This window comes from Dipodomys merriami, unplaced genomic scaffold (assembly GCF_024711535.1).
Source record: "Dipodomys merriami isolate MVZ:Mamm:240054 unplaced genomic scaffold, mDipMer1.0.p SCAF_24, whole genome shotgun sequence".
Taxonomy (NCBI): domain Eukaryota; kingdom Metazoa; phylum Chordata; class Mammalia; order Rodentia; family Heteromyidae; genus Dipodomys; species Dipodomys merriami.
In genome coordinates, this window is record NW_027203826.1 from 20,024,391 (window position 1) to 20,050,135 (window position 25,745).

The 25,745-nt window shown below is 39.8% G+C and overlaps 3 protein-coding genes across 12 annotated transcripts in view; 2 read left to right on the forward strand and 1 right to left on the reverse strand.

Annotated features, from left to right (window-relative positions):
* The window catches only part of Tor1aip1 (torsin 1A interacting protein 1), a 26,493-nt gene extending 16,054 nt beyond the window's left edge, over positions 1-10,439 (reverse strand). For 2 of the 6 annotated variants that reach the window (XM_070034345.1, XM_070034341.1), the window contains exons 1-5: positions 9,606-10,435; positions 7,813-7,884; positions 6,242-6,286; positions 5,579-5,641; positions 4,229-4,273 (exon numbers count right to left, since the gene is read on the reverse strand). In XM_070034345.1, coding sequence (XP_069890446.1) covers positions 4,229-4,273; positions 5,579-5,641; positions 6,242-6,286; positions 7,813-7,884; positions 9,606-10,089 — 709 coding nt within the window. In that variant the 5' untranslated portion in view covers positions 10,090-10,435. Of the gene's footprint in view, positions 1-4,228; positions 4,274-5,578; positions 5,642-6,241; positions 6,287-7,812; positions 7,885-9,605 lie in introns of all 6 variants that reach the window. The other 4 variants (XM_070034342.1, XM_070034344.1, XM_070034343.1 and 1 more) reach the window with 4 other exon arrangements.
* LOC138835790 (torsin-1A-interacting protein 2-like) overlaps positions 10,074-25,745 on the forward strand; it is a 41,939-nt gene continuing 26,267 nt past the window's right edge. Inside the window, exon 1 of one of the 2 annotated variants that reach the window (XM_070034349.1) lies at positions 10,074-10,121. The gene's annotated coding sequence lies outside the window, so the exon portion shown is untranslated. Of the gene's footprint in view, positions 10,122-16,510; positions 16,567-25,745 lie in introns of those variants that run through there. The other variant, XM_070034348.1, reaches the window with a different exon arrangement.
* Positions 10,103-25,745, forward strand: part of LOC138835791 (torsin-1A-interacting protein 2) — an 18,694-nt gene continuing 3,051 nt past the window's right edge. Inside the window, exons 1-2 of one of the 4 annotated variants that reach the window (XM_070034351.1) lie at positions 10,103-10,121; positions 16,511-16,566. The gene's annotated coding sequence lies outside the window, so the exon portion shown is untranslated. Of the gene's footprint in view, positions 10,122-16,401; positions 16,435-16,510; positions 16,639-21,839; positions 23,244-25,745 lie in introns of those variants that run through there. The other 3 variants (XM_070034350.1, XM_070034352.1, XM_070034353.1) reach the window with 3 other exon arrangements.

Here is a 25,745-nt window from a genome sequence, read left to right on the forward strand (position 1 = left end):
TACTCAAAAGCATCAGTTGCACAAATTGGGCTAAAATACTGATTTATCATTGTAGATGTAATATAAGTCCTAATTTAAGAAAGTGAGAGTGTTTTTCAGCTTTTGTCCCTATAGGTTTTAACCTCTTTGCTTCTTAAAATGGTACAAAAATGGAGTCACTAAGCCACTCAGGTGGCTGAGATCTGAGGATTGCGGTTCAAAGCCAGCCAGGGCAGGAAAAGTCTGTGAGACTCTGATCTCCCAATAAACCACCAGAAAACTGGAAGTGGCACTGTGGCTCAAGTGGTAGAGCACTTGCCTTGAGCTGAAGAGTTAAGGGACAGCACCCAAGCCCAGAGTTTAAGCTCCATGACAAGAACCCTCATCTCATGCATGTGTGTTATGGGAAGTACTATTATAAGAAGTCTCTAAAACCACCAAATTTCTAGATTATTACTTTTTGTATTGCTGGGAATTGAACCCAGGGCCTCTTGCATTCTAGGCAAATACTTAACACAGATCTATATTCCCAGATTAGTCATATTCTATACAAGTATCTCCCTATCGAAAGCTGGTAATCACTAACTTTTGCATTAATTTTGTAACCAATCGCGGTTCAAATGGACTTTGGCTTTAAAAGCTTCCCCTTGCCCTGAGCTCCTTGGATGCATTTATGCATTTACGATGTGACATAAACTATGTGTGTCTTGCATTGTAACCCCTCAAGATTCTTGAAAAAACTTGTAATCATAAACTGCTTTGTTAAATGGAAACTCCTTTTTTTTTTGTCAGTTGTGGGGGCTGAATTCTGGGCCGGGTGCTATCTTTCAGCTCTTCAGCTAAAGGCTAGCATTCTACCACTTGAGCCACAGCGCCACTTCTGACTTTTTTCTGCTTATGTTGAGGAATCGAACCCAGGACCTCATGTATGCAAGGCAAGCATTATACCACTGAGTCAACTTCCCAGACCAGGCAATTCCTTTCTTAAAGAAAAAAAAAAAAAAAAAAATTTTTTTTAAAATGCCAGTCCTAGAGTATGAACTCAGGGCCTATGTGCTGTTTCTGAGCTCTTTTGGTCAAGGCTGGACCTCTACCACTTGAGCCACAGCTCTATTTCTGGCTTTTTGATGGTAACTGGAGATAAAAGTCTTACAAACTTTCTTGCCTGGGTGAGCTTTGAACCATTATCCTCAGATCTTAGCCTTCTGAGTCACTAGGATTATAGCATGAGCCACTGGTTCTAGGGGGAAATTCTTTTTTTGGAGAGTGGTTCTAATTGCTGCTCATTTTCGGTTGACATGGGAAACCAGAATGTGGAAAACAACTGCCTATGCATTACTGTATTTTTAAATTTATTTTTATACCAGTACTGGGATGTAAATTCAAAGCCTGGATGCTATCCCTTATTCTACTCAAGGCTGGACTCTACCACTTCTGACTTCTTGGCAGAATCTCCAATTAACTTGCCTGCCTAAGATGGCTTAGAATGATCCTTAGATCTTAGCCTCTGGAGTAGGTAGGATTATAGGTGAAAGCCACTGGTGCCCCATTTTTTTACATGCATTAAAAAAAAAATTCAGCCGGGTGCCAGTGGCTCATGCCTGTAATCCTAGCTACTCAGAAGGCTGAAATCTGAGGGTCGCGGTTCAAAGCCAGCCCGGGCAGGAAAGTTTGTGAGACTCCTATCTCCAATAAACCACTAGAAAACCGGAAGTGGCACTGTGGCTCAAGTGGTAGAGCACTGGCCTTGACCTGAAGAGCACAGGGACAGCGCCCAAGCCCAGAGTTCAAGCCCCATAACTAACAACAACAACAACAAAAACCAAACTCAAAAACAAAAAAAGAATCATTGCTATAGCTGGGCACTGGTGGCTCATGCCTGTAATCTATCTACTCAGGAGACTGAGATCTAAGGATCACACTTTGAAGACAGCCAGGGCAGAAAAATCCATGAGACTCATTTCCAGTTAACCACCAGAAAACCAGAAGTGGTGTTGAGGCTCAAAGTGTTAGAGCGCTAATCCTGAGTAAAAAAAAAAAAAAACCCACAGGAACAGGGTTCAGCCCCTGAGTTCAAGCCCCATGACCAAAAAAGAGAATCATAGCTAATGTGTTGTCTCTAATATGAATTTAATTTCTCACACTGCATTATCTTCTGAAGATAAAAAAGATTTTCACTATAAGATAAGCTATAATATTTGAAAGTCTCCTCACTTTGTCTATTTGAAATATCAAAATTCAATTTAAATGTCTTTTCTAACTTATAAAATACATTGGAATTTCCTTTTTAGGGTTCTTCTCTAGGTTCAATACACACGTGCTACTATTTTAACACTTACAAAATTACAATAATTTTTTTCCCCTGTTGGTTTTTGTTGTTGTTGTTGTCATGGGGCCTGACTCTGGGCCTGGGTGCAGTCCCTCAGCTCTTCAGCTCAAGGCGAGTGATCTACCACTGGAACCACAGCGCCACTTCTGGTTTTCTGAGTGGTTTATTGGAAATAAGTCTCATGGACTTTCCTGCCCAGGCTGGTTATGAACCATGATCCTCAGATCTCAACCTCCTGAATAGCTAAAATTATAGGCGTGAGCCACTGGCGCCTGGCTTCAACTTGTTTTATATTTTTGACCTAAGCTGCAAAAAATGCAGACAGCTATATAATCTGATGATGAATCATCTACAACTTCTTGCTTTAATTTTCACTTCCCTCTTTTGTTTTTCAACTTCTTTTATTTTAAACACAGCTGCTATATGCAACAGGTTAAAACATTAGTAAGATGTTTCTTAAAAGCAGATAATATTCTTTCTTAGGTTCTTGCCAAAACTTTGAAAAATGTAAGCCCTAGATGGACAAAATTATCATGAATGAAAAAAATGTTACAAGCCATGTGCCGGTGGCTCACGCCTATAATCTTAGCTACTCAGGAGGCTGAGATCTGAGGATCCCAGTTCGAAGCCAGCCAGCCCGGGTAGGGCAGGAAAGTTCTTATCTCCAATAAACCGCCATGGCTCAAGCGGTAGAATGCTTGCCTTGAGCTGAAGAGCGCAGGGACAGTGCCCACGCCCAGAGTTCAAGCCCCACGACCGACAAAAAACAACAACCACAACAAAAAAACGTTACAAGAAATTATAAAGGTCCTGGATTCAATAAATAATACACAAGTAGCTAATAAACCAGGCTGTTGGCCTTTGTTTACTTTATGTTTTTTTCTTTAAAGAGACAACATCTTGCTATATAACCCAGGCTGACATGAAACTCTTAATATTCCTGCTTCAGTCTCCTGAGTGCTAGAATTAGATGTATGCTACCATAACTGGTTAAGAACAGATAATATACTGCTGGGTACCGGTGGCTTGTACCTGTAATCCTAGCTACTCAGGAGGCTGAGATCTGAGGATCACACTTCAAAGCCAGCCGGAGCAGAAAAGTCTGTGAGACTCTTATCTCCAACAAAGCACCAGAAAACCAGAAGTGGTGCTGTGGCTTAAGTGGTAGAGCGCTAGCCTTGAGCTGAAAAGCTGAGGCCCAGAGTTCAAGACCCAGGACAAACAAAACCAAACAAAACAAAAAAAGCATCATTTTTTAGTATCCAGACACTATAAATCCTGAAGTCTCTAAAGGAACCAGCCTGAGTTTAAATAAAAAGTTAATAGAAGAAGAAGTTATAGTTATGTACTTATAAAGAAAATGAAAGTGGGCTGGGAAGGTGGCTCAGTGGTAGAGTGCTTGTCTTGCATGCATGAGGCCCTGGGTTTGATTCCTCAGCACCACATAAGCAAAAAGAAAAAAGCCAGAAGTGGCACTATGGCTCAAGTGGTAGAGCGCTAGTCTTGAGCTGAAGAGCTGAGGGACAGCGCGCAGGCCCAGAGTTCAGGCCCCACGACCGGACCAAAAAACCAAAACCAAAAAAAAAAAAACTAAGTCTAATCATTCAGTAGGTCTGCTGAAAGCCAGATCTGATACTCATGTCCTATTCCATGGTAAACACTAAAAAAAATTTAAACTAGTTTAACAAATACAGCAAAAGATGGTGAACTCTTTTTCAAAAACATCTTAAATTCACTTTCTAAATCAAGGCAAGAACCTCAATTTGTAAGTTGACAGCTCTTTTCTTTCAAAAGAATTTAACAAAGCCTAATCAGACATTATTTGGATTATAGGTCCATATATATTATACGTGTAAGTGTATGTACTCATGTATATCATGAGCCCTCAATAAAACCTGTAAGAATTGGAGATAAACAAACCTAATTCAGTCGTTTTAGTATTTCCATTTGTTTTGTATGTTGATTCTGTAAGACACATTAAAAAAAAACAATTAGAACTAGAAAGGGAATGTATTATATGGTTCTTTATCACAGGTTCAAAACCTTAACACATCTATATCATACTTAAAAAGAGAACCAAGTTTTATTAAAAAAAACTGAAAACTATGACTCTTAAAGGGAACAACTAAGGAGTAGTACCAAACTAATATAAAGTAGGGATCTTTAAGGACTAATAAACATAGAAAATGAAGTATAGGTAAATTATGTGGAGTGATCTCACTAGTTTTCTTTTATAGTTATAAAACCAATTTAAGGTGTTTTGACAAAGTGTCAGCCTGGATTTTTTTTTTTTCCTGTATTTTGTGTTGGTACCGGGGCTTGAATTCAGGGTCTTGAGTTCTTGCTTAGTTTTGTCACTCAAAGATGGTGCTCCACCACTTGAGCCACACCTCTACTTACAGTTTTTTGGTAGTTAATTGGAGATAAAAAGCCTCTTGGATTTGTCTGCCCAGGCTGGCTTCAGACTATCCTCAGATTTTAGCCTCCTGAGAAGCTAGGATTTATTAGGTGTGAGCCTGCAAGCTTAACCCCGAATTTTATTAGCAATATACTCGAAAGTCCATGACCTTAGTTTGAAAACACCATGTCAGCACAAAAAGCCCACAGCAACATAAAAGAAACAGCCTCTTTAAAAGGGGGAAGCCCTTTACAAATAATCTTGTCATACGTATAAAGTGAAACTAAAACAATGTGCCAGAAGTATGTATCAAGCCAAAATTTGCACAAAAGGGAGAAAAACCAAAAATATGCCCAGGGGTGGATCAAGTAGCTAGCATGCATGTGCTGGTCCTGAGTGAGTCCCAATACTGTATACAAGTAAAGTGGAAAGATGTGGAGTGGAAAAAAGCAAATATTTCTGGAAAAGCACTTCTGAAACTAACATTAGTTGCTTCTAAAGAGGAGACTGGGTGGTTAAAAGACAGTGGCAGTGAAGCCTTTTCATTATGGCCCTATAGTAGCATTTGAGTTTTAAACCATATAAATACATGTACTACATGCCTATAATCTTAGCTACTTAGGAGGCTGAGAGCTGAGGATCAAGTTTAAAGTCAGATGGGCAGAAAAGTCCCTGTGAGATGCTTATTTCCAATTAACTTCTCAAAAGTCAAAAGTGGAACTGTGGCTCAAAGTGGTAAGAGCTTTGAATATAAGAGATCAAGGACAGCACCCTCCAGCCCTGAGTTCAAGCCTTGCAACTGATCCAAAAAAAAAAAAAAAAAGAAAGAAAGCATTTATAAAAATAAATTAAACCAACAAATAATCTCTTACCAGATCTTGGGCTTCTTAGAGGGGGTCTACATAGGCTAATTACAGGATCTTCACTTGTCACTGCTATAGGAAAACATTTTAAAAAGATATAGATTATACAATCAGTCCTTTATTTAGTCAACAAAATTTTATAAGCTTTTCAGTATGCCAAAGAACTAAAGACAAGTTTTCTGTAAGTGACCACCACTTATGAACTAGTTACAATGGTGAATTAGAGATAAATTTTCTGCCACATAAAATTTATGTTCTTGGAAACATTTGTAGAGTTTTTCAGTAGACATACGGTATAAAAGAAAAGGAATAGTAAATAAAACTCAGAAGTTATCAATTAAAAGCCAAAATCTGGGCTATGTTACCAACTTAATTATATCTTTTAATTTTTTTTTTTTTGGTTGGTCGTGGGGCTTGAACTCTGGGCTTGGGTGCTGTTCCTGCACTCTTCAGCTCAAGGTAAGCACTCTACCGTTTGAGCCACAGCTCCACTTCTAGTTTTTGAGTGGTTTATTGGAGATCAGAGTCTCATGGGCTTTCTTGCCCGGGCTGGCTTTGAACTGTGATCCTCAGATCTCAGCCTCCTCAGTAGCTAGGATTATAGGCATGAGCCACCAGCGCCCAGCTTTTAAAATTTTTTTTAAAAAATTATATCTTTTAAGTGTCACTTACCTTTACTGTGATTTTTTTTTTCTTTTTGGTAATACTGGATTGAATCTAGGACATCAAGCACATGTTAGGTCAAATGTTCTACTACTGAGTTTCACCACGAGCCCTTTTAAAAAATGTAACTTGAAATTGGAAGTCCCTTTGTACAAGATAATAAAATACATTTTAAAAGCTTAATTTGAGGTAGAGTCTTACTACGTTAGGCTGGGGCTCCTTCTGCTTTAGCCTTCCAAGTGCTGGAATTATAAATGTGTTTTATATCTTGTTTATAGAGTATTTTACTTTTAAAAGAGCTAACCTCTCAAGAGTAATAAACACTATCCAAGTATTTAACCTTGTGGGTGCCTAAGAAATGTAAAATCTAATTTAAAGTAAAATGTTACTGTTAGCCATCGTTCTTCATTTCAGACTGTCAGTTCAATGACAAAGGGTCTGTGGTAAAACTAATTCCATTAAAGAACATGCCCCACGACCGACCAAAAAAAAGAATTTACGTGTCTTTAAAAATAGTTTAGTAAAACACAGCGGCTCATAACTGTAATTCCAGCTAGTTGGGAGGCAGAGATTGGAGGAATGTGCTTCAAGGCCAGTCTGGGCAAAAAGCAAGATCCTATCTAAAAGAATAAGCTGGGAATGGAGGTGCACACCTGTAATCCAAGCAACATCCAAGTCAGAGAAAGGAGCATCATGGTCCAAGGCCAGTTCATGCAAAAAAGTGTGATCCTACTCATAACACAAAAGGGCTGGTGGTGTGGCTCAGTTGGTGAAGCACAAGGCCCTGAGTTCACACCCTGGTACCATAAAAAAAAAATAAAAAAGAAAATCTAATTTTTGCTTTTTGCTTAAGTATTTTTTTTAAAACTCTATAAACTTATAGATACTACTACTTCAGTCTCACCTTTTCATTTAAGAAGTTTGAGTGCATACTTGAGGGCCTACCCTTGTCTATGTGTCAATACATATATTAATTCAAGGAATAATTGATAAATACTCATAAAACCCTAAATAAGGTGTGATTTGGGATACTTGATGAACCCCTGATGAATTTATACTGTTAAAAAGTTGGTGAAGGGGCTGGAAGGTGGCTCTGTGCTTGCCTTGCATGCATGAGGCCCTGGGTTCGATTCCTCAGCACTATATAAGCAGAAAAAGCCAGAAGTGGCACTGTGGCTCAAGTGGTATCGCGCTAGCCTTGAGCTGAAGAGCTGAGGAAAGGACAGCAGCCAGGCCCAGAGTTTAGGCCCCATGACCGGGAAAAAACAACAACAAAACGAAACAAAAGTTGGTAAAGCTAGGTGCTGGTGGCTCATGCCTGTAATCCTAGCTACTCAGAAGGCTAAGATCTGAGGATTGGGTTCAAAGCCAGCCCAGGTAAGAAAAGTCCTTGGGACTCTTATCTCCAATAAACCTCCAGAAAACCGGAAGTGGCACTGTGGCTCAAGTGGTAGAACCCTCACTTTGAGCTGAGGGACAGCACCCAGGCCCAGAGTTTAAGCCCCACGATGACTACCACCACCACCACCAACAAAAAGTTGGCAAGTAAGGGAAACAAACAAAAAATGAACTATTCTTACCTGGAGACTCATGCATTTTCCTGACAGTTTTCTTTGTTTGGCTTATAACATTTTGGGAAAATGGTTCATCTTCTAAAGAAAAAACATAAGAATTAAAATACAGGTATATAATCTGGGAGATCATGGCACAAAGAACAAAAAATTAACACCATCATATGAGCAAAAACAGGCAATTCATTTCTTTAAAATGTACAATTTGGAACCAAGTGCTAGTAGCTCATTCCCATAATCCTAGCTGAGACCAGGAGGACTGCAGTTTGAGGTCAGCCTGGGGAGAAAAGTCCATTAGACTCCATCTCCAAAATAATAAGCAAAAAGAAGTGATGGCACGGTTTATCTGGTAGAGTACTAGTCTAGAACGAGTAAGGCCCTGAGTCCAAACCCCAATACCACTACTAAAGAAAGTATAACTAGGTTTACCAAAACTTCGTTTTTACTCTTAAGAGTATAACAAGTTTATCAAAATGTTCACGCTATTATAACAAAATATATTATTAAAGATTTACTAAAGATAAAATTTTACTTAAAAAAGCCTATGTAACTGCACCAGTCAATACAATGTAGCATATATGTACATTGCTTTCCATGTGCAAGCATTTTCCCAGGTATTGAAAGAGATATAGAATTAGCACAAGTAAATTACTATCAAGTATCCTAGGCAGGATTCTTTAAGACATTTGTCATCTTAAAAGAGGTAAGACTTAACATATATATGGGCGAAAGAAATGGTCTAGAGTTGTTACATCCAAAAGTAACGCACATATATTTAACATAAGGTTTCCAAAATCAAGCCTTCAAGCGTTGGCAGGTAAACTTGCAGCCTTTTCCTGTGCTCTAAACCGAAAATCCAGTCGTTTACATGTATCATGTCCACCATTAACTATGCCATCCCATTGTGACTCTAAGCCCCAAATAGTTATCTCATAGGTAGGTACTTTCCATGAGGCTAATATGAAACTGTCTGTGACTTAGTGTTGGATGGGGTGGAGGAGAAGGGGGTAAACGTGAGGAAGAATGGTTTTAAGGAAATGTGATTACTTGTGGACTTATGTAAACACAGTACACACACTGTCAACATTTTGGTCCTTTAGAGCAAAGTGTCTTAATTAACTGGATCTTAACTTGTCAGGCTATGATCTCCAAGGTGAATTTTTTGACAGAAGCCAATCATCACAGGTGAAGTGTATGTGATAATGGAGATCTTCAGTTCAGGATAATTAAGTTACCCCATGTAAGTATAAGAATTTGTGTAAAGTCTCAAGTCAATTCACTAATAATCCCTCGCAGGTCTCCCTCGCAAAAGCATCCCCTAGTAGGGATGGACAGGGATCCAAAGGCTGGGTTAGAACTATGTTCCTCAGTTGGGGACTTTGGGCACCCAAGGAAAAAAACAATGAAAGGAGGAAATGGACGTGGTTTCGGTAAGAGCATCTGCAGAGGGAACGGAAATGGAACGGGGCCTGCAGGGCTCCAAGGTCCCGACTATCGCCCTAGCTCTCGGTCCCCACTTGAAAGCCTGCAGAAAGAGACCCAAACTCCGCGAAACGGATGCCCAGGGGTGTGCAGGCTCTGCGGCTCGGCCCAGGTAGCTCCTCACGACCATCTAGGCCCTCCTTGGGGTCAGCGCCTTCTTTCCGTCTGCGGGATGAACTCGGCGCGGGAGCGCACGCCGAGGGGTCGAGGAGCCCCCGCGATCCCGGCGGGGTCGGCTCCACCTCCGACTCCGCCAGCCTCCAAGTCGGCCCGCCCGCCGCGCGCGCTCCGCACCGGCCAGTCCCCGCCGCCGGGCTCACCTTCCGACGACAGCGACTCGCGTAACCTTCTCCGGGTCGTAACCGGAGACGACTGGGGCGGAGGAGGCTGCTGTGAGTGCTGCTGCTGCTGGAGAATGGCAGCCGCCCTGCGCGTCTTCATCTCCTCCGTTTCCAGGGCCCGCGGCTGCCGGGGTGGCCGAGACCGTAGGTTGTACACTCTTTCTCTCACTTCCTCTTTCGCAGAATCCGGCCGGAACTTTTCTGGCGGGGTTCGTCTTCCCACCGGGGACCTTTCTGCGCTCACCCGGGGCTCGAAGTCGCCGTACACTTCCGGAGGCTCTTCTGAGAACCTCACTTCCCGGCGGCCCTGGCGCGACGTAGGAGTTCCGTACGCAGACGCGTCACTGCCGCCGCCATCTTGAGGGGCGAAGCGCAGCCTGGCCTCCCGGATGGGAGCCCTGGCCCTGACGTACCTCCCCCAGCCTTCCCCGGCTAGCTCCGGCCGCCGCCCCTCGTCCGCCATACTTGTTGACGTAGCTGTACTAGGTGGCCAAGGTAGCTGAGCGGTTCCGCCGGTTGTCCGCGGGTAGAGCGCGATGGCTTCTCGGGGCCGTTGGGCGGTGGTCGCTGTGGTCAGGGAGGCAGTTGAGAGTCGCGGGGCCCGCCGCCTGCGTCGTCGCTATTGTGCCGCAAACCTGCCTCTGTGCCCATGGTGTGTCCTGAGGGCTGTGGGAGAGGCAGTGCCCGGGCCGGGTCAGCTGCTGTGGGTCACCCCCGCCTCCCCTGGCCGGAGGCCCCAAAGAGGAGGAGAAGGGAGGACCTCGGCTCCTCGGCCTTGAGGGAGGGAGGAGGGGGACGGCCGAGCGGGGCCGGGCGAGGTGCTAAGTAGAGCTGCTCCTGGCAACTAGCAGGCGCGCGGGAGGGGCCGGCCCCGGCCCGCAGTCCCGCCGGCGCGGAGGGAGCGAGGCGCGGGCCGGTGAGCAGAGCGAGTTCCAGGCCTCGCGCCCGCGCGGTTGCGCACTTTCTCCCGAGCCTTGTTGATCCTCCGCTACTTAGGCTGTGCCTTCCCAACTGCCCCTGGTAGGAATAAGAATCGTATCTATTGCACGTCGCATTTTGAAATGGTGAAAGTTAGTTTCAAAGCTCCTAATAAAGACTGTTTACCCGTCCTCACAATTTAAATCACCTGTTGCACTCGTCGGGTGGATTTCCCCTACGAAATATACCCTGAACAAACCTTATTCCCCTTCCTTCACGTAAAGGTCCTGTTCCTGTAGCTCAGTCAGCGAGACTTACTGGTCGGTGTTGCGTTATACACATAAATGAACAAATACTGTGACTAAAGGCAGTACTGTGATTTTTAACATTGAGATCTGTTATTTTACTTTGATTCTGATCCTACTGCTGTATTTGGCTTAGGACTTTTGCGTTCTTTTCACAGAATAAGGTAAGGTAAAAGGAGTTTCAGTTCTGCTCCCGTATTTACAGATGTGGGCAAGCTGCAAATATTTAACCAAATTTAGACAAACTAAAGGAAAAGTTGATTAACTGGTGCAAAGTCTGAATTAACTATTGCAAAGATGCATGGACGACTTTCTATGATTTTAATGAATAAATTAGAAAAAATAAATGATTCTGAAAATTTTGAAATGTTTTTTACACCGGATATTTTAATCAAAATTATTTTGAGCAACTCATTTGTTACATAAGCTGGCACAAATGTCACCACTTTAAATCATGTGATTTAGCCGGGCGCCCGTGGCTCACGCCTGGAATCCTAGCTACTCAGGAGGCTGAGATCTGAGGATCGCGGTTCAAAGCCAGCGGGGCAGGAAAGTCCGTGAAACTTATCTTCAACAAACCACCAGGAAACCGGAAGTGGTGCTAAGCGCTAGCCTTGAGCTGTAGAGCTGAGGGACAGTGCTCAGACCCAGAGTTCGAGGCCCATGACCGAAAAAAAAAAAATTATGTGATTTAAAAAGTCAGGTTTTAGTCTGTCTGGAGCTTAGTTCAACTTCGTTGAATATGCACATATAATCAATCTGACTCTAGCCAAAGAAACTGGATGAACAGTGAGGAGGATGTATTGCTACTTTACTTTTTTTTTTTTTTTGGGTCCAGTCATGGGGCCTGAACTCTGGGCCTGGGCGCTGTCCCTCAGCTCTTCAGCTCAAGGCTAGTGCTCTACCACTTGAGCCACAGTGCCACTTCTGGCTTTTTTTTTCTTTTTTCTTTTTTTTTTGCTTATGTGGTGCTGGGGAATCGAACCCAGGGCCTCAGGCATGCAAGGCAAGCACTCTACCACTGAGCCACCTTCCCAGCCCGCTACTTTAATTTTTTAAGATACTTTTTTTTTAAAGATACTTTTTTGAGCCTGGTGAGATGGTTGGTCGTGGGTCTTGATCTCTGGGCCTGGGTGCTGTCTGTTCTCGAGCTCTTCAGCTCAAGGATAGATAGCGCTTTACAGGGCCACAGCGCCACTTCCGGCTGTTTCTGTTTATGTGGTACTGAGGAATCCAACCCAGGGCCTCATTCATGCAAGGCAAGCACCCTACCACTGAGCCACCTTCCCAGTTTTTAAGAGGAATTCTTTTCTACCAAATGCTGAAAAATAATCATACTTGGTAATGCTAGTTTTTACTTATTTTAGTAACACTTTTCTCTGTGAGGTGCTTGTTGCTACATTACTCATTAGTAACACCTAACAGTAAAAGTTCTTTTAATAGATGCACAGTAATTATTAAAGGACATAAGCCTTATAATATTCATATACTAAGCTCCTATTAACGACATTAGTATTAAGAGCCTCATTAGAACATAGACCACAACAGGTGACTATATGGAAACTTGGATACTGGCTTGTGAATGGTTTCTTTGGAGGACATATTAAGAAAGTCAAGAAACTTAACTGTCAGGGGCCTATTTTTGTGATTCTAGCTACTCAGAAGGCTGAGAACTGAGGATCTGGGGTCAAAGCTAGCTGAGATATGAAAGTCTATGAAACTCTTAACTAATAATTAAACATCAAGAAACTATAAGTGGAACTGTAGCTCAAGTGGTAGAACTGCTAGCCTTGAGCACAAAAGCTCCAGATTTCAAGCACCAGGAAAGCAGAATAAATAAATAAATCCCTGTTTATAGAGACTTGGGAATGGAAGTGGCGCCTACAGCGCCAAGTGGTAGAGCGCTAGCCTTGAGCTGAAGAGCTGAGGGACAGCGCTCAGGCCCAGAGTTCAAGCCCCACGACCTACAAAAAATAAAAATAGAGACTTAGGAATGATTTTTCAAAGAAATAAATGAGAATGTTAAATGGAGAATTATAGGCATGGTAACTTAAGTATTAACACATTTGCTTAGGAGTTTCCCTTTTATATCTAAGTTATAAGAACATATTATCTGTAGGGCGCTGGTGGCTCATGCCTGTAATCCTAGCTACTCAAGAGGCTGAGATCTGAGGATCATAGTTCAAAGCCAGCCTGGGCAGGAATATCCATGAGACTCTTATCTCCAATAAGCCACTAGAAAACCGTAAGTGGCACTGTGGCTCAAGCGGTAGAGAGCTCGCCTTGAGCTGAAGAGTGCAGGGACAGTGCCCAGGCCCAGAGTTCAAGCCCTACGACTGACAAAAAACAAAAACAAAAAAAACACATTATCTTAATTTTAACTTCCTCTAACACCTAGCAACCTTACAGATACCAAACCCTTTCATTACTGAGTTAAAAACAAACCCTTGTCAAACCAGTATTCTGCTGTAGATGTTTTCCAAATTGTAAGGGTGGCCCAAAAGAGGTAACTACAGACTGTAGACTTACAGCTGGTATTATAAGGGATTTTCTGAGCCACCAATGTTAAAATGAGACCTAGCTCTGGTCTTTAAAACGTTACTTTACAAAATACAAAGAAGAGAAAAAATTAAGGAATTTGAGAAATGAGTTCTGTGAGTTAATTATGCTGCATTTATTCATAGATTTATTAAATATCTATTCTGTGCTAACAATTTTATTGCATGGGAAATTTGCCATATGTTAGGAAAGACCATTATATCAGTGCATATGCTTAAACTATTAGGGCTAGGTTTAAAATCCTGAGCTGTTTATGTGTGTGTGTCTTGAATTCAGGGTGTCTTTGTCCTTGCAAAGCAAATGTTTTACCACTTGAGTCACCAACTCCTTTTTGTCTTGGTTATTTCCTTTTTTTTTCTTCTTCTATTACCTGGAGTTCATTTCACTATGCCTGTTATTTTAAAGGAAGGGTTGGCCTGTCATTGATAATCTTGATTGAACTTTGTTGATTTGGGTTAACAGGTACAGTCATTGTGCTTCTCCAATAGCTGGGATTTCAGGCAGGAGCCATCACTCCGGGCATTGAGATACTCTTATGAATTTTTATACTCAGGTCATATTGAACTTGAGATTCTCTATCTCTGCCCCCCCCAGAAGCTACAATTACAATCTTTAGCCACCGAGCCTGACTTGACAATGGATTTCTAAATAAATGAAATTTATTTTTAAAGTAATTATTCTAGGTGAGTTTAGGGTATGCAGAAATCCAGTTATTTAAAGGGCATTACAACAGCCCTATAGAAAGTGCTTTGGTTTTTTAGTAATTCAGCTTTAGTAGCACCTTACAACTTTACTACATCTCTTTTGGTTATTATTTATTATTACTTATTTTGCCAGTCATGGGGCTTGAACTCAGCCTGGGTGCCATCCCTGATCTCTTTGCTCAAGGATAGCTCTTTACTACTTGAGCCAAAGCACCACTTCTGGCTTTTTCTGTGATTAATTGGAGATAAGAGTTCATCTACTTTCCTGGCTGGCTTCGAACTGTGATCCTCAGATTTCAGCCTTCTGAGTAGCTAGGATTACAGGTGTGAGCCACCTGCACGCACTTCTTTTGGTTATTAACACACCTAGAGGAATCCTTTCTTGCACATTCATCCATGTGTTTATAAGTATTTTTGGTGGGTTTTGTCAAGCATTTCTAGGCACTGTCGTGGGACAGTTGTCACAATATCTTTTTCTTCCTCTATTTTGAGAATTAGAGGTCCCATCTCACCCTCAAAAAGCCATGTTATTTTCCTTTCGTAAGAGATGAAAAATTTGGAACCAGTATAAAAGTGTTTGGAAGAAATGAAAATTACTCATTATTACAACTAGAAAACTACTACTAGAAATGATCACTATGTGTTTCTGTATTAGGTATGTAAATTTATCTCATATATACACTTGTGCAGTATAGGTACATACTGAATAACAATTCATAGTTTCACATGTTTGTCATTTTCACCTAATTTTTAATCTTACAGTATTCTCTAACAGGATAGAAGCTTAAAGTTTACATTGTAAACATGATATGAGACTACTGTATTTTCTTGTATCATTAAAATTCACTAAAATAAATAAAGGGCATTACATAAGTTTCTGGTGAAATAAGAACTTCTCTAATTAAAGGAACAAAATTGTTAAAGCATCAAAATATATAGAGGAAGTAAGGACATACCTGACTTTAGTCCCTATTCTAAAAGTCATATAAAAATATATATTTTGCTTTTCAAATAGGGTCTCACTATGTAGGGTAGGCTAGCCTGGAATTTATTTTATAGCCAAAGTTAGTCTTGAATTCTTGATCCTCCTGCTTCTTTCCAAGTTTGGGATTACAGGCATGTACCATCAGGCCCAATAAATATTTTGAAGACTGCCCAAATGAAAATGTATAGCTGGAAATGTTAAATTAAAGGGCACTAGTTGCTTATGTCTGTCTGTAAGCCTAGCTGCTTAGGAGGCTGAGCAGAAAGAGTCCATCTCCAATTAACCTACAAAAAGCTAGGCTAGAGGCAAGGTTCAAGTGGTAGGCCATCTGATATGAGTGAAAAAAGTTGGAGAGGACTGAAGTTCAAGCCTAGGTATCAGTGCACACTCATATACACAAATACTGAAGTGCAGTGAATAGAAAGTTACACACTTTAGCTTACTGTTGAATTAGAAATTGCAATCAGTTAAACAGCATATAAGAGACTTCCCAAATCATTTTTTTTCCAAATAAGGTTGAGAGTTGAAAGTTTTCAAATTCATGTTATATAAGAAGTATTTTCAGGTTTTATGTACAGTCCCTGTTCTAGAAGGTAGGATTACAGTAGTGAACAAAATGTCCTAAAAGGTAACCCTTCCTGTTTTCTTGGGAATTTTCAATGGAAGGAATAAAAAATGTGTTGGTCAGGAATGTTAGGGGAAAAACATGGAAGAGGAAGGAGAATTCTATTATCTTGAATTGCTATAGGCTAGAAACAGGTGTGTTAGACTTTTGACTTTGCCCCTAATCAATGATTAAGTTTTTGGGGAAATGACTTTCAACCTCCCAATCTTCAGTTATAATATTAGCTGAAAATTATAACTACTTTTAACTCATCGGGTTTGCTACTGTTACTCAGCAGACATCTCATTTACAGCTTTACATATTTGTAGCCTTTTCCCCCTTGACACATGAGCAAACAGTTTTAAAGACCTGTTTCTAAGTCTTAGCACATGCTGGATTTGAAGTCATGTGTGACTGGTGCCTGCCATTATCATTCGTACTACCTCTCACTGCTGGTTCTGGTGAATCATCAGCTCAGGCCAGGCCATTAGTGGCTAGGCCTAGCCTTCGAGGGTCGGGCGCAGATTGGGCCGAGCGAGGAGGGGGCGGGGCCTGGGGAATACCGATCCCAGCATTCCGCGGGCGCCTCCCTGCAGAAGTCGTGGTCACGTGGGCGGGGCGGCGACATTCTGCAGCGGTGGCCGTGGGGTGCAGCTTGCGTCGTGGAAAGGAGGCACACCCGAAGAGCTCTCCGGTTCCGACGGTTCCAGGGCCTGGAGCTCCGCTAGAACTTGTAAGTACGCAAAGTGAAGAAGATCCAAGGCCCTCGGTGGTTTTCGTGTCTGAACCGTGTTTTCTTCTTTCCGAAGGTCTTTCCGAACGGCCTCTCCCCGCCCCCACCTCCCCACGGCACAGACCGGACGAGGTAGGCTGGGGTCTGTTTCTGTTTGTTAGAAACGAAAGAGGAACGAATCTTAAAAACACTAAGCAGGTTAAGGTGAGAGTAAAGTTTCGGCTTGGGCTATAAGATGAGAGGCAGAATTCCTTTAACTTTCGAAATTAATTATAGTTACTCCCCTTGAGTCTGTGACTGGCAGGATCCAAGCTTTCTATCGTGTTAATCCGCAGAAAATAGTGGCTTAAGTTGTTTAGTATTAAAAGGGAAACGTTTGAAGTTTCATAAGACTTCTATCTGTATTTTGCTTACGTATTTATATACTCTAAATTGTATTGCAGACTCAGTGAAAAAAGTTCAGTCCTTTTCCTTTCTACAAAATCTGTAGTATTCTACTCTCAGTTGTGTTAGACTTTATACTGTTTTGCAGACCCGGAGGCAAGTTAACTTACTCAGATTAAATAAACTAGTTTTATTTACTTTACAAGCCCTTAGGTTTTAAAATATTTTATTTTAGATCTCTATATAAACAATAATTTCTTTGTTATATTATTAAAGAATTACGTCTGTGGCAGCCACCCATATTTGTGGGGTTTAGTTTTAAGCACATGATTAGTTCATAAATGGCCAATGGAAGAATTATTTAATGGAAAAAAAAACTTTTAGTTTAGGAACTAAAATGTTCCTGGAAGCCTTTAGATTATAGAACAGTTTGGAAAAACTAAAGTTTTTATGAAAACTTTTGAGTGAGAGCCTCTTAAGTAATGTTTTAGACTTTGCAGAATGCAGAGTCCACAAGTTGATAAGCAGTTTTGCTGCAGGGTTATCATGTGACCCTGTTGACTCATTTAGGATCTATTTTATCTAGTGTCCTAATGTAGATATACTTGCCTTAGAGCTAGTAACCAGAATTAGCTAATTGGAAATTATTAGGTATTTTAATAAAACATTTTTATTCTGTAAATAATATCTTTTAATCTAGTCATTTAAAACTATATTCTGTAAAAATTCATGTTTATTTGAAGTAGCACTTAAATTTCCCAAAGGAAATTTGCTGGTCACTTTGAGCCCACTGTGAAAGCAATTAAACTTTGAGGTTCTACAGCCTCCAGTAAATTTAAAAGAGTGAAGAATTTTATTTTGCATCTGAGTATTTGTCTTATGAACCCCTTATTGTGTCCCATAATAGATACATCGGTGTAATGTTGATACTTCATTGTAATTTTACACAGAAAAATCAAACATTTGGGAATGAGTAAATCTTATCAGCCACTATAGTTACACAGGTAGACTTTGGAGTCATAGCTGCCCTGCACAGCTCTGAGCCCATTTTTCTCATTAGTAGAGATTGGTAGGGGTAGGGTCATTTGGAGTACTAAGTGGGATGTAAGAGTTTAGTTAGAAACTGCTGATTGATTGGACTATTTTTCTTTTTTACTAATTCAAGAGGAACTACATGATTTTGGTAATCAAACTTGGAAGTAAATTGTATCACCTCAAGAGATCAAACTGTTGTTTCTCTTTAGCCTTTATCTGTAATTGTATTTTTAAAAAGTCAATTTTAAAACATTGGTTTGTTAACTTCTGAAAGCTCTTTCAACTAAAGCTGTCTTGTTTTCCCTTAATTTTGATTTCCTGGTAAAAAGTGGCAGAACTTCCCTTTAGGGCATTGCCCGTTCTTCAAAATAAAACCTCTAGTTGCATTTTAATAGTTCAAATCATAAGTTTTTGGGAACTTAATTTTTGGGCTCTCTCAATGATCTCAACCTCCATTTGGAGGTTAAGAAAACCAAAAGTGACCCACTACTGCCCCAAGAACAATCAATAACAAAAAACCTCAACAAAACCTAAAAAACCCCCAAACAGACAATTCGGGCCTAGACACTTTGCCTTTAGAGGAGAGTACTATGTTGAGTATGTGAATGTAAACAGAAAGAAGATAACTTAGAACTTCTTTGTATAAAAATAACATAACAGTAGTGAAGTAGAAAGTGGTTAAAAACTAATAATAGGGAAGTATTGAGTGCCTTAACAGTTTTAGCACACACACACACACACACACACACACAAATACACACAGGAATTTGAATTCAGGGATAAACAGTTATTCTGTTACTGGAGCCACACCCTAGCTCTTTTTCTGCTGTAGTTATTTTTCTGGTGAGGTTTCATATTTTTGCCTACAGTCATTCTCAGATGGAGATCGCCTACCCATTCTTCCCTTCATCTTGGATTACAGGCACTTGCTACAACACTCAATTTATTTGTTAAAATGAGGTGTTACTACCCTAACTTTGCCAGTGCTTGCCTCAAACCAATATCCTCCCAATCTCTGCCTCTCAACAAGAGCATAAACTTGATTTTCTTGCCCATCTTACCCTATGGGTTTATTAGTTAGGACAATAAAAATAAGATTTATATACAAGTCATTAGGACTAGATTTTCCTTTTTTTAATGAGAGATAAATTAAGCATTAATTTTATAATAAAGGAAAATTTAACTTCCTTAAAGAGGTATTCTTTAAACATTATATTGAGTACTGTAGTTGTCTGGCAAACTTGATAAAACAAATTCTGGCAGGAGACCCTCAGAAATTCTGGTCTAGTGAGTCTGAACGGATGGTATGCTCAAGAATTTGTAGTTCTAACAGGCTCCCAGGAGGTGATGCTAATGATTCCTAGCTAATTAGTAAGGAACTAAAATAGTGATATGCTTGGCACAGTGGCATGTAATCCCAGCTACACAAGAGGCTGAGGCAAGAGATTTGTAAGTCTGAGCCTGGCTAGTCATACCTAACAAGACTGTTGTCTCCAAAAACATAAGAAATTAACAGTTCTAGTCGCAATTGTTGGCTTGGCAGTGACATCCCAATACAGTGATCATTCCACATCGTTGATTTTGAAGGACCAGGACTGTTTAGAGAAGTGCTTGAGCCCATCGCTGGAGCAGAGGAAATACAAAATGATCCTGGAGAATCTTAGGATGGTTGGAATTAAAGAAGTTGGAATCAAAAAAGTTTGGAAGCTTGTTGGAAGGACAGAAGCCAACTTCAAGACATTCCAAAGGACCAAGTTAAATAAATGCGAGCAACAAAATGAGTTATGATAGTTGAGTTTTAACATTTAAGTAATCAGGAGTCTGTACTGATAGAGCTGAGTAGATAAGTAGGGAAGGAATAAAGCATTTTTACAGGAGAACTCCAATTAATAAACATAGAAGGGAGAAGGAAACAGCAGATAATAATTAGGCAAGCAGTACTAGAGACATTTATTGAAAACAATATGCTGATGATTCTAGTGAGAGAATGTTTTAGGAAAATCAAGATAACTAGTTTCAAAGTATATTCTCCATGCTAATTATTAACTACAAAGGAAAAATAGTTGACAGTAGAGATATCAGGTAAAGTGGTCAAAGTTTACATTGCAGAAGATAGGACATAAACCCCATGATATAATGCAGTGGGAAGGATACATTCTTTCTTTCATGCTTATCTTTGCTCAAAATGTAGAACTGTTTGTAGCTTTCTAGTCATGAAATATTATGCAGACCCAAACTAAGGGATGTTTTCCAAACTGACCATTACCCTCAAGAGTCAAGGACAGAAAAGACAAGTTAAAAACCGCAGAACTGTCACTTACTGAAGACTAAGGAAAATAAATGGACTGCCATATAGGATCCTGAATTAGACCCAGGAACAGAAAAAGGACATTAGTGGAAATTTGAACATGGATTATTTCATTAGTTTTGTACAAGCTAACTTGACTTCTTTCATCAAAGCACATACTAAAATATTAATTTCTTGATTTTAATATGTGCTTGGAAGAAAGAAGTTGGAATCAATTACATATAGTACAGATGAAGAATATAAGGGAATTCTGCAACATTTTTACAAATTTTTTGTAAGTCCAAAATCAGTTAAAAGTAAAATTTTAATAAAAACGTTGACTGCAAATAGATACAGTGATTTGGGAAGTTGAGCTAACATTGGGTTCAGAGATTTGGGTTAGGTAGTGCTAATTTGTAATTACAGCACTTGTACTTCTAGCTGGGGCAGGAGGATTGTGAGCTCAGGGTCAGCCTGGGTTACATAGAGACCATGCTCCAAAATAAAAAAGGGAGGAGGGAGTTTGTTGTGCCACCACCAAGTATTAGAAATTGTAACAAACACATACACACACACACACACACATATATATGTGTGTATATATACGCATACATACATATGTAAATGTGTGTGTGTGTATGTGTGTGTGTGTGTGTATATATATATATATATATATATATATTTTTTTTTTTTTTTTTTTTTTTTTTTTTTTTTTTGTCAGTGGTGGTGCCTGAACTCTGGGCCTGGGCGCTGTCCCTCAGCTCTTCAGCTCAAGGCTAGCACTCTACCACTTGAGCCACAACGCCACTTCCAGCTTTTTCTGCTTATGTGTTGCTGAGGAATCACACCCACGGCCTCATGTATGCAAAGCAAGCACTCTACCACTGAGCCACTTTCCCAGCCCTTTTTTATTTTTTGTATGGTGCTACTCTAAACCAAAGTTGAAGGATCTCAGAGAAGGGAGGGAGAAAAGTAAGAAAATTTCTTGGTACTAAGAAAACATTTATATTGTCTAAACTGTTATGAGCATTCAGTTTCTGTGTGAAAAACTGTTCTTTAAGAAAGTAATTGGAATGTTTTTGTTCATAAATTTTCCCTTTTCAAATTCCCTTTCAGAAAGCTGAAACAAGTCAAGAATTAGTGAAAATACTGGGAAACAAGTGGGGAAATTCATGAAAATAATAACAAAGCTTACAAGACTACAAATGTAGGGTTTTTTTGATGTGTGAGTGTGAGTGTGTGTGTGTATGTTTATATATGTGTATGTGTACGTATGTGTAAACACCTGTTTGTCAGTTTCTGGAGTGAGAATTTTGTGCAGCTGTTTTCTAGAGTAGGCTCATATTTTTGGATTGGCTTATCTGTTCTGCCAAAGAAGGCAGTTTGTGTGCTAAATATTACTGGAGATTGCCATCTGTATGCCTTCTTTTAGTGATCTGAAGGCTTTGCCAAATTAAAAATAGCTCCTCACAAAAAAAAAAAAATTGAAGACTTTGTTCTCAAGAACATTAGTTTTATATTTTCATTAAAGAATTGTTTTCGATTATGTAAATTTTAAAAAGTGACTGCTGTTTTACTATTTTCTAATCTTATCTAAATTCAGAACATTAGGAAATTCAAAGTTCTTATGATTTTACTTTGTATATGAAATTTATCAGAGAAACTTGTTTAATTTTTTGTGATATACAAGGTCTTAAACTGAGGCCTTGTCCTATCATTTGGCTTTCTTGCTCACAACTGGTGTTCTACCACTTGAGCCAGGCTTCCAGTCCTTTATTTTGCTGGTTAAGTGAGGATGGCATCTCAACAGATTTTTCTGCCTTAGCTGGCTTCAAACCTCCATCCTCCAAGGCTCAGCCTCTCGAGTAGAATTTGTAGGCATGAGCCACTGACACCTGGTTTAGAGAAATTTATTTTATAAAAAATAGACAGTTATTGATTAGCCTTAGAGTATAATACTTTATGGAAGAAAACATTTAACATGGGAATTCAAAGGGACCAATGAATCATTTTTTTGCGGGGGGTGGGGCCGGCAGTATTGGGGTTTGAACTCAAGGCTTTATGTTTTTGAGGTAGGTACTCTACCACTTGAGCTATGCCTAAAGCCCACTATTTTAAATCTGTTTTTCTTTTGATTTTCTATATCATATGAGGAGTTTGATTAAGGTTGAACTCTACACAGAATATTGCCTGGAAAAGTCACTCCTGTAATCCTTAGGTTGAAACAATTGTTACCTTACCATCAGAAACAATAAGGGAATTTTTGTTTATCCTTTGATAAAGGCACATTTGAGTTTGCTTTTATTAAGAGAATAGCTAAGAATGAAATAGAATTCAGAATATTTAGAGAAAGTAGTGCTGGGCATGATGACTCATGCCTGTAATCCTAGCTACTCAGGAGGCTGAGACTGAGGATCAAGGTTCTAAGCCAGCCTGGGCAGGAAAGGTCATGAGACTTATCTCAAATTAACCACTCAGAAAACTGGAAGTGGTGGTGTGGCTCAAGTGGTAGAGCACTAGCCTTGAGCTGAATAGTTCAAGGACAGTTCCCAGGCTCAGAGTTCAAGCCCCATGATCCAAAAAAAAAAAAAAAAAAAAAAGAAAAGAGAAAGTAGTTATTTAATATGAATAAGCTGTCATGGTTAGTTGATACAGATTTACTTATTTGATTATTTATTGTTTTGTCAGTCATGGGGCCTGATCTCTGGGCCTGGTCACTGTCCCTCAGCTCTTCAGCTCAAGGCTAGCACTCTGCCACTTGAGCCACAGTGCCACTTCTTTTCTGTTTATGTGGTGCTGAGGAATCAAACCCAGGGATTCATGCAAGCAAGGCAAGCACTCTACCACTGAGCCAACTTCCCAACCCTAACATTTTTTTCATTGTTATTATGAAGGTAATGTACAGAAGGTTTACAGTTATATGTCAGGTTAAAAAGAGTACATTTCATTTTGGGGGAATGTTATCCCTTCCTTTGTTTAATTGATGTAAATTTCAATGAATGAAATTGAACTGTTTTCTTCTTTTTTTTTAGACAGTCTTGCTAGGTAGCAAAAGCTGACTTCAGACTTCTAATCCTCTTCCTCCTGGGTCCTCAGATGAAAGGCATGTGCTATCTCATCCAGCTAGAAGTACATTTTATTTTAGTGTTGAGTTACTCTTTTTCTTCTCGTAAGGTTTGTAATGTCCTAATAAGGTTCAGGAAGAATCTTACATTAGTTCTCACAAGCAAAAAAAACCTATCAGCATTTTCTTTTGTGTCATATTTGCTATATGTAAATTCTTCAAGGTTTGTATTTTGTGTTTGGTAGGACAGTTTTAAGATACAGGCATTCTAGGCTTTTCTGTGATCTTCCTGTGACCCTACCTCCCACCCCCTTTTTTTTTTTGTGCCAGTAGTAGGGCTTGAACTCAAGACCTCATGCTCTGGTATGCTTTTGCTTGTCTTTTTCATTCCAAGGTGATGCTGCGCCACTTAAGCTGCACCTCTATTTCCAGCTTTTTGGTAGTTAATTGGTGATAAGAGTCCCATGTAGGTTCCTGCCTGGGCTGGCTTCAAACCTCTGTCAGACTCCGGAGTAGCTAGGATTGGAGGGATGAGCCACCAGCACCCAACCTAAATTATCTTTTTAACATCTTACAGCATATTGATTCTTAGAGACTATATCAGTTCTATATGCTTTTGAAACTTTACTTAGATGGAAAATTTGTATAAGAAGGTGTGTATAGTGGAGTTTCTTAGAGACAATGCACATCTTTACTAGATACTGGTAAATAATTTCTAGAAGTGGTTGTACTAATACACACTCCTATCATTAGAGTATAAGGAATCAGGTTATTCTTTATTCTTTCCGTTTGTTTAAGAAATTGGTACTTGTAGCAGTAAAAATGATAAGAAGCCCTGTCACCAAGCAATTTATATTTTAGTGGCAAAAAATAGCTAAAATATATAACATAGCAAAGTGGTACATATTTTACGGGGAGAAATAAAACAAATGACTAATATTATTTCCCTGCTAATTAGTTCACTCTAATGCTCAGGTAGAGGATTAAGAGTCTAAGGGATGAAGTAAAACCAGGAAGGCGTGGGCATTTATGATTGACATGAACAGAGATGCAAATATGAGATTGGTCTTGATGTTTTCAAGCACTTAATAATGAATCTGTGAATGTTGGGAGATGAGATCTTGCTAAGAGGGGTTCTGGGACCCCTCTCTCTTCACTCCTGTTTAACAAATAATAAGGTTAAAGAATAAGCTCAGAGTCTGATATCAAATGGTGTTTTAAGCATTTGGGACTTAAGAGAGCCCTCTTAACTGTTGGCTATAGTGGTTTCAAGGATATCTTGTCTAAACATGGAACAGTGAAGTTCTCTTGATTAAGCAGTATTTGGATACTTGGGTTCAGCAAAACTTTAATGCTTGCCTGACTCTTGAAATTGGGAGGGGAATGGAGGTTGGGAAAAGAGTAGAATTATTTTGAGCCCATGAATTTTAGGGTTCTACTTGACCTGTATGGGGAGATGTGGAATACTAAGAGAGGCGTGGCTTTGCCTGAGTATGTGGATCTCCCATTGTCAAAATTTTTGTTGTTGTTGTTGTTGTTGTTACTGTTGTTTGGCCAATCTGGTAGAAAAAGTATCTTGCTCTGTTTAATTCCATTTCCTTGATTTTACTCCAAAATTACCCTATTTATATCTCAGACTTGGTCATTTACTTTTATCATTTATGTTTAATGAGCTTCATGCTTATTGGAGTTTTATTTGCTACTATCTGTACCATAATTAGATACCTAAGATTTAATGTAGCAATTGAATTTTTATTAATGGTGGCTTATGTGAGCAGATCCTCAGTGAAATCTCCTATATTGTCACCATTACCCTCTTTATCTGTTGCTCACTCAGCCTGAGGAGTCTGATTCGGTAGCCCTCACCTAAACATTGTTACTTAAAGCCTCCAAAACATACTGACCCTCATTCACTTCCTTCAATGCTCCCATCATAGGGCTCCATTTCATAGCACCATTAGAACCTCTTCAGTTCCTTTATCAGTTTGCTATTTTAAAATCTGAGGATCACAGCAGTTTTAGAATATACTTTGACTGATTACAACCAAGGAAATAGCTCTCCTTTCTTTTCGGGCCAGCAGTTCCTTTGTACAGTTTTACCACCTATACTGTGCTCATTGTCTTCCTTATTATTCTTACCTGATGAAGCGTGAGAATTTACAAAAAATAAAAAATAAAAAACACTGGAGAAAGCTAAGGTAAAAAATGTAATTTAATAATCCATGGCACTTCCTAGGTGGCCATCGAGTTGTTCCATATCTCCTACTTTCCCATCTTGTTTACATGTTACCTTCAGCATTATGAGGGAGTGCAAAGATGATAGCATCTGCAAGTTCCAACTGATAGCATGCATTTCTCATGAATAACTCAAGTCTTGTTCAAGACTATGCCTTACTTGCCTTTTTAAACTGAACTGACAGGTACATCAACTAGTGAAGATAGATGAGGGTTGTGAGACCTATCCCATTAATGGTAACTTTCAAAAGGGTTTTTAACCAACTTCCTATAGTTAGCTAACTTAACTATTATCTAGTAATTCTG